The sequence below is a fragment of the Mercenaria mercenaria genome, chromosome 19 (assembly GCF_021730395.1).
Source record: "Mercenaria mercenaria strain notata chromosome 19, MADL_Memer_1, whole genome shotgun sequence".
Classification (NCBI taxonomy): domain Eukaryota; kingdom Metazoa; phylum Mollusca; class Bivalvia; order Venerida; family Veneridae; genus Mercenaria; species Mercenaria mercenaria.
The window spans coordinates 16,302,473-16,311,528 of NC_069379.1; the positions used below are offsets into that span (position 1 = coordinate 16,302,473).

At 33.9% G+C, this 9,056-nt stretch overlaps 1 protein-coding gene across 1 annotated transcript; it reads left to right on the plus strand.

Annotated features, from left to right (window-relative positions):
- Positions 1 to 994: 994 nt before the first annotated feature.
- On the plus strand, positions 995 to 8,770 carry LOC123542948 (uncharacterized). The gene is made up of 7 exons (XM_045329002.2): positions 995 to 1,243; positions 2,341 to 2,376; positions 3,205 to 3,408; positions 4,476 to 4,643; positions 6,808 to 6,996; positions 7,500 to 7,608; positions 7,729 to 8,770. Exons 1-7 carry the CDS (start codon positions 1,156 to 1,158, stop codon positions 7,838 to 7,840), a joined length of 906 nt encoding a protein of 301 aa, XP_045184937.2. The 5' UTR covers positions 995 to 1,155; the 3' UTR covers positions 7,841 to 8,770.
- The last annotated feature ends 286 nt before the right edge of the window (positions 8,771 to 9,056 follow it).

The following is a 9,056-nucleotide window of genomic DNA, read 5'->3' on the forward strand; positions in this document are numbered from 1 at the left end:
TAATAAAGGACGCGAAAGTACTTCCAAGAACTACTGTATTAATAAAGGACACGGAAGCACTTCCAAGAACTACTATATTAATAAAGGACGCAGAAGCATTTCCAAGAACTACTGTTTTAATAAAGGACAACTAGTCAGCTTTTTAAAGAGGGCTACATTTATAATCAAAATATGATAATGTTTCATTAAAAAAACATAAGATAATGAAATAAGCTGAGATATTGCAGTTAAATAGCAGCTTATAAAACAAAATTTTACATTGGTGATAATATTATATTAAATTCAGGTTTTTATTTGATAATAGTACGGTGAAGCTTTTTATTTCCGGCAAAGATAAATGAAAACAAGGGAGATAAGCATTGCTGTAAAAACGAAGTGCGGTTTAACAACAATATTATCACGCTACTGCCGCTTGAAACGCAAAACACGACTATATGTATATATAAATCCTATATTGTAGACCCTGACTGCAGCATGGAAGGGCTGGACTTGGGTCGATGGGTTTGTTATTGAGCATATAAGACCGATAGACGTGACTGTGACACCTCAACTGCTCGGTATGAATTGAATAGTGTAGAGTCTTAACATTACTGCACCTTTGTAGACCGATCAGCTCGACTACTGTGCACTGCTCAACGTGACTGTTTCCCTGTGAACTGCTCGGCGTGATTTTAATTTTTTTGCACTTCTCAACGTAACTAGATCTAGATATCTGTAGACTGCCAGGCATGACGTAACTTTTGTAGATTTTTCAACGTGACTTGAGCTAACAATTCGAGAGAAAAATAATGAACACATGAAAGGTAAATATTCAGAGTGTTGCAATTTTATTTTATATGTTTATATAAAATACCAGGGAGATGAAAGACGAAACTGGTTTAAGAATTATTGTAGTGATCTTATGGATACAAATTTTAGCGTAGAGTACAAGGAACCTCTTATGCAACTCCGAACGTTTGACAAACAGGAAGAAAACATTTTTAAAAACCCGCCTGAATCGATAATAGACGGGTCATGTTGTGCATACAACCTTGGGCAGTTACATAAATTATTTACGTTTATGTACTCCAATTATATAGCGATCATGACAAAATGGAGGTCTTCTTTAACGGCTGTTGAAAATTGACTTCATAAAATGGAAAATAAATCCATGTAATGATCACTTGTAAATTTGAGTTGCACTTAACTTTGAATATGTGTTTAAGATTTGTGTTTTTTGTTGTGGTTACTGGAGTTGCTACAGGTATGTTTTCATTTATTCTATCGCTGTTGTAGCTTTATATACTAACACGAATTATTTAAAACATTTTTACCCGGCGGACACCAGTTGCAATGTCTGTTTTTAATGAATTAAACTGCAAGGTGGGATATTTGCGAATTTATCATCTTTAATACGAAATCAACAAAATCTTTTTTTTTATTTCAGATTAATTTTCAGTGTTTTAAGCTAAAATTTACACTATTTTCCAGACGTCAGTTGAAAAATTAAAGTAAACAATATATAGATTTATTTCATAGTGATGTAGTCAGTTATATTCAAAATTTAATATTACACGACTCCTGATAAAAATCGCCGGTAAATAGTTTATGCTACCGATCGGTCTATAGTTCAGCACAGGTTTTCTGAATTAAAGTCAAAATTTAAAAATATACAGTTTGTGAAACTGTACTTTCTATGTCCTTTAGATTTTTACGTTTGAACGGAACTATTTGAGCCGTGCCATGAGAAAACCACTATTAAGGGTTTGCGACCAGCATGGATCCAGACCAGCCTGCGCATCCGAATAGTCTGGTCAGGATCCATGCTGATCGCTAGTCGCAAACCCACTACTTTGGTTGTCTCAAGGCACGGCTCATTTTATTTCAATATTTATTGACAGTAAAAGAATAATAGTTAGTTCGAATTTTTTATGTTAATTGTTTTAAATAAGTTCTTTTCAAAAACTGCTGTTTCAAATTCGTTGAAAAATTCTGTTATTTAAATTACCATAACTAACTCATTCTCTCTCAGTTTTTAAAATGTATTTGTTCAGATTATGACAAAATTGTTCATGTTATTAATAACTTAACCATTACCATGCTAGACACGATTGATTCTGTCTTCAAGTTGACGATCGTGCAGTCTGATCAAGATCTGTATTATTCGCTATTCAGTCAGTATCTTTTTTTGGTAAGCACTCCTTTAACAGTTAATGATAATGTCCAAATTGAAATATGGACAAGTCCGTTATAGAAATTTAGCAGGGTAAGGGTAAATTCTACTGTCGTGCGAATTCAGTAGATCCATCATTAAATTGAATACACTTGTTCAACTGTTTTGTTTTTGTTTTTGTTTTCCAGCACACCAAGCCACAAGTTGTTACGAATCAGATTCAGGTAATTGTGTTTTGTTTGTAATCAAAATTCCTTTGTCAGGGGCTTTCTTCATAAAACTTAACTGTTTTCACGCAAATAAAAACGCAAATATTCTTTTTGTTAGATGTTTTTTTTTTTCTTACCTGAAAGGCGCGTTACACCACTAAATAATCAAAGTACAAAGTGAGCTGAACGTGGCGGGACTAGGTATATTATTGAAGTTATAGTGACATTAATTTACAGTGATCCACCGTTACATTATGTAGTTTCATGTTCTATTTCACAATGTCGCACAGTGTTCGTCCGCGATAATTACGCTCCTCGGTATTATCCCACTTTTCTGAACTTATCATAGGTAATAAATTAATTTTCTGATCACAAATGATTCAGATTTGTAAGAACTTGAATGTATACGAATGAAAAAATGTTACACTGACCAGACTAGTATTGTAGTTCATTTGCTTAAACGAAGATCAAAGATTTATAGGTTATTAGCTTTTTATCAAGAAATATGCACGAGCTCTGCAGCGGAAATATTGCGCGACTCTAGGAGTGCAAAATTATTCCATTAAAGAACGAATGCATATTTCTCAATGCAAGGCTAATAACCTTTTAATACGATAATAAGAAAATAATGCCAAGACTACACGCACTAAAATGACGTCGTGCACCTAGTATGAAATTCAGAAGTCAATATGGAAAACTTGACGTTTCGGTTCCATTGTAACTTAATGAAGAGTAAGAAAGAGTGTGTAGTTAATGTAGTTTATCTTCCTACATTGATATTTGCTTACACAAATATCAAAACTAGTATGGTTTCTTAATTATCATTTTCTATTTCAATTTCAGACCTATGTGATGCAGAGATGCCTGTTATTCCATATCTGGCGTCTAGAGATCCAACAGTTTTAATAACCAACGCAACGTCTAATTGGACATTCTGTGATGTTTTCGCAATAAATATAACTACTTGGTATAAGAGTATATACCCAATGAGTACAACTTGTCCTTCTATGTACAGTTGTGGAACAAAGTTTCCTATCTGGATGAATGGTAGATAGTTTTTTTTTTATACTTCTGCGCATGTCCGAAAGTGATAATCAATCAGATTGAACGGCAAAATACGCAAATTATCGCATGTCGGCATGCATTTAGCGTATAGTTTGTATAACATACTGATTAAAGGTCAGGATTAGGATTTCTACGATTGCTTGAATTCGGTATATACCGGAGTCTGTTATATATTACAGGCGTGCCCAGTCGTTTTGCAGTCACATACTTTTATTGTCACTTCAAGCATCCTGAAACACGTTTAACTTTAGTTAACAAATATCACTTAATTAGTCTCCGTCGTCATTCTATGCACATGACGGTGTAAAGAAAAATCTCCCGTCTTTACAAATACTAGACATATAAATTTGACCTCAAACATCCTGATGACGTTGAAGTCGTGTATGTATATTTTCACCTTAAATATAAACAATGTGTATATAGTTCCATTTATAATTAAAGCTGAGTCAGTAACAAATGACCGTTGAATAAACTTCCAGTTTTAGTGATTGTTCGCTTTATATCCTATTAAACTATAACTGTATAATGAACCATGCCATGAGGAAACCAACATAGTGGGGTTGCGACCAGTATGAGTCCAGACCAGCCTGCGCATCCGCGCCTTCTGGTCAGGATTCATGCTGTTCGCTTTCAAAGTCTATTTCAATTAGAGAACCTATTAGCGAACAGCATGGATCCTGACAAGACTGCGCGGATGCGCAGACTGGTCTGGATCCATGCTGGTCGCAAAGCCACTATGTTGGTTTTCCCATGACACGGCTCATATAGTTTTTGTTTTATCTACTGAATAGTGCTGTAACAAAACATAAACATGTAAGCTTTTGCTTTTCCCATGTAGCAAGTGTTTTTTGTTGTTGTTTTTTTTTTCTTTTCAGATACGAAATTTGGCACTAATATACATTTAAAGATAACAACTATAATTCAGTGTTTACCAATCTTTCATTATTCGGCTAAATTATAACTTTGGCATTATTCCGTTAATAGTGACATCATTTACAACTTTGTATTTCAATATGGCTACACGCATTATTCAATTTATCCGAAATTAGGTCGAAATCCAGATACATATGAAGGGCTGGTAAATCGGACATCTTGTTTAGAATGGTATGATAACTGTTGCCTACATACTTACAATTTCACCGTTGTCAACTGTGGATATTTCTTCGGTTACTGTTTTGATGAGCCACCAACAAGTTGCCATCAGAGATACTGCTTCGGTATTTACCTTTCAAATTATTCATTATCAAATTTATTACTTGCAAATACAAAACGGTCAGCATTCTTATCATTAAATCATGAAATACGAGGTGTGTTCAATAAAATCTGTCATTCGGCTTCGTATCTCCAAATTATCGATCAGATTAAAATATTTTATGCTACCCCTTCTAAGTGTTCTCCCTGTACAGAAACACACTTTTGGAGTCTTGCTATACAAAGCCTAAATGGTGCAGAGTAGTCTTCCAATGGTTTACGGTTGAGACACTAAAAAGTTGAAGTAGTCTTCCCATGGTTTACGGTTGATACACTGAAACATTGCAGTAGACTTCCCATAGTTTACTGTTGAGATACTGAAAAATTGCAGTAGTTTTCCCATGCTTTACCCTTGAAACACTGAAAAATTGAGGTAGTCTTCCCATGGTTTACGGTTGAGACACTGAAACATAGTTAACTGCTGATACACTGACAAATTGCAGTAGTCTTTCCATGGTTTACGCTTGAGACACTGAAAAATTGTAGTAGTCTTCCTATTGTTTACGGTTGAAGCACTGAAAAATAGTAGAGTCTGAAGTCTTCCCATGGTTTACGGTTGAGACACTGAAAAATTGCAGTAGCCTTCCCATGAATTACGGTTGAGACACTGAGAAAATTGTAGTAGTCTGCCCATGGTTTACGGTCGAGATACTGAAAAAGTGTAGAACCAAGGGCACTTCCAAAGGCATAACTTTTACATTCGAGCATTTTCTTTAACAAGAGAAATAAGAACAATGTTAAGGGGATTAAGCTCAGGAGGATAAGGTGAGTGCTCAACCTAAATAACAGTTCTTGTTCCAAGAATGCCTGTACAATTTGACTTACATGTGAACTTATTGTCATAAATAAGATGTATATCTTCGAAACTTTTACTTTGGTATCAATAATGATAGATTTTCTGACAACTGTGTGTACTTTTTTGTAGAAGTTTTATTTTATAAGTTTATAACTATGCAAGACGTTTGTATAACGGGGTCACTAGAGGTGAAGAAAACAGCATTAAAACCGTCTTGTGTTTGTTTGTTTTTTTACAATTGCCGACCTGGCCTGACTTTTGCTCTGTCATTGTTTGATATTAATGCGTCAATTCGGCTCAAAATAAAGAAAATAAGTTCTATCCTTAGTAAGCAACTCAGAATCTTTTCGGGTTTACAATTTTAATTTTTGAGCAGTTCTTTTTCCGTGATTTAAATGTTTTAACTTTTGGTTTTGTGTCAACGGTGGTCCCATCTGAAAGGCCTATACTTAGAGCTATTTTGGAAAGAGAATATGAATTATCTGCATTAGCATATTTCTAGCGGCTGTAATATTTTATCTGTTCTTGCCTAGACGGTTACTGTCTTGCAGGCTATTTTGACCCCAATGGAATTTTGTAACCCAAGGATAAATTGTTCTTAACGTCACGACACAACTTCCATGTATACGACACAAATTGTTCTTAACATCACGACACAACTTCCATGTATACGACACAAATTATTCTTAACGTCGCGACACAACTTCCATGTATACGACACAAATTATTCTTAACGTCACGACACAACTTCCATGTATACGACATAAATTGTTCTTAACGTCACGACACAACTTCCATGTATACGACACAAATTGTTCTTAACTTCACGACACAACTTCCATGTATACGACATAATTCATGCAATATCTCTTTTAAATATTCGATCCGACTTATTTGATAAAGGAATACGACCTGACTTTTTATATCTATGAATGTGGCCTTCTTTTATCTCTTTTTATACCTCCGAAAATATTGGACTTTAATATTATCTCTGAATTCTATGTTTCATCATAAAATCAATATATAGCCAATGTGTGATTGTGTATAGTTCAAAACTGGATAGTTTGGTCATGGTAACTGTTTTGATTCGATATTTCCGTTATCATACATGAAACTAGCGTGCAGTTATTTATAATGGTTTCGTACAATCGTACAATCTGATCTACAAATACCTTCTACATTTCACAGTACTCCGTTTTTCAAATATATTGTACTTATGCATTTGAATTAAATAATTGATTTAGGTATGATTTTATAGGTATTTACTTTGGAATTATATTCAAAAAGCATTCAGTTAAATATACCTTTTAAGACAAGGGTCAAATTTCATACAGATGCGAAGAAATCCGGACCAGTCACTAACATAAACTACACGCCAACACTTTCAAATGCGTCAAGCCAGACATCTTCAGCCAGCCCTGGATTACATGTCAGTACAGTCGGAACTGACACGTCAAGTACCTCTCTACAAAGTACTGATCAAATCACAAGTCATACGACAACTGGGCGGGAAAACGTAGCAGGTATAAATGTATGTTCGAAGTCGCTCATTGCAAACCTGAAGCGGGCTTCTGCGCATGTCCGGAAGTGATTATCATGAGCGCACATCAAAAATATGCAAGTTATTGCACGTCTGCACGTATTTAGTGTATAATATATAGTAAACTGACTAAAGGTTCGGGTTAGTATTACCATGGTTACAAATAAATACATTAAAGATTCTTATTGTTCTAATCCCTCGAATCCGACATATGCCGGAGTCTGTACTTTTCACAGGCGCTCCACGTCGGCAGTGAGTGAAATTCAGGTATGCTGCTTTGAAGGAGCACTAAGTGTTAGTTTAGGATTATCAATATGTACATTTCATAGTTATACTACTTAGATAACATTTAGCAATTCACTATTGTTATAGATTTTTTTTCTTTTTTTAAAAATGACTTTAACATGAATGACTAAACCAAAGTTTTATTTATTTCTAAATAGGCCGTTGTGGATGTATCTAAATCAATGTTGTTCGTCGTTTCAGGGACAAAGATTGGTGAAGATAACTCAATGACTGCTTTATTGCTAGTATGTTTGGGTCTTGTGACTGCAGTAATTCTAGTATTGGTTACAGTTATAATTCGTCGTAAGCGGTAAGGAACTGTGCTATTGAAATGTATTTTGTTAATGCATACTCATTTGAAAATTTCAATATTAATGCATGAAGAGACATGTTCTTGTTTGATTGTTTATGATATAAATTTATTTTACAGATTGTCAAAAGCGTCAGATCGAGTCGACGACAACCAAGAATCAATAGAGCCTGTTAGAAGACATATAAACGAATGTGACTACGACACCGCGAACAGTAGTAACAGTTGCTGAAAGTGACTATGGGACAAATAATACAACAGTGAAAAAGCTGTATTAAGACCATATTCTACCAAAAAATCTTATCTTCAGTTTTTTTAATTCAAAATGTATAAAGTCCTTTAAGTTATGAAAATTTCATGTATTTAACTTAAAGTTTACTAAATATATAAATCAAGTTTGCATACATAATTTAATGTTATATAGTAACGGTTGAGTGTTAAAACACAGCCAGTTCTTTTTCTTCGTAGTACACGTTTATACTCTGTTTTATTTTTAACCTAATGCAAAGTACTATTAATAACATAAACTTATTTATTTTATGTTTACATAAACTATATAAAGTAATTGTTCATGCTTTGAAATATGAAACTTTGATCTAAAATAGCTTTAAAATATCAGTGTTTTATACATTATGTAAACCATTCGTTACATAAACTAAGGTTTTTTATATTTCTGTCACTTTAGATGTTTAATTCTGTTTCGACAAATGTGTGTTTCTGTGTTTAAAACCTCTCAAAGTCAACAGCCGAGTGTCATAAATTACATAGTTTAACTCTTAACCTGCCAAATTTCTAGAATGGACTGGTCCATTAGACACGTTGGGAAATACCATTTCTTATTCGAAGAGGTGTTTATTGAAAATGCACTGACTGAATAGCGAACAGTGCAGACCATGATCAGCCTGCACTGGTCGCAAAGGCAGAATCACTTGCCGCCAGCAGGCTAAAGTTCAAGGACAGTAAGGACAAGAATGTCGCATGTTTTACTTTTAGCGATTAAATATTTTTACAATAAGAAAACTATGGTTATTCCATAGTTTAATATAGTTAAAACATTTTAGGAAATATTGTATTTGCATACTTTTTCAACGTAGAATGTATTAGATATTATAACGTGTTATATAATAGTGTATTTTGCATTAAATTATATCTATCATCATTGCACTCTGTTACATTGATCGTATCTTATTATAACTCCAATTATGATTTTTGTAGTGCACTGAAATGGCGCCGCTAAATTATTGCACAATAAATAAATCGCTACATACCACGCAAAGGTTTTTACATTACAAAAAAAAGAAAGAAAAAAAACAAGTCGTTTGTCGACTGACAGCAAATTTTGATACCGATATAATAAGAGATTATAAAGAATTATAACTTAAAGGAAGTTAAAAAGTAGCTGTCACTCAACAACAAACACTTCAGTTTTCAAACGGTTTAGGCCATAG

Bases quoted from the DNA above. Each gene is read 5' to 3' on its own strand.
- LOC123542948 (XM_045329002.2), top strand. From the start codon at position 1,156: ATGATCACTTGTAAATTTGAGTTGCACTTAACTTTGAATATGTGTTTA. The intron at 1,244-2,340 runs GTATGTTTTCAT...TTTGTTTTCCAG, and splicing joins GGTTACTGGAGTTGCTACAG to CACACCAAGCCACAAGTTGT. The intron at 7,609-7,728 runs GTAAGGAACTGT...TTTATTTTACAG, and splicing joins GTTATAATTCGTCGTAAGCG to ATTGTCAAAAGCGTCAGATC.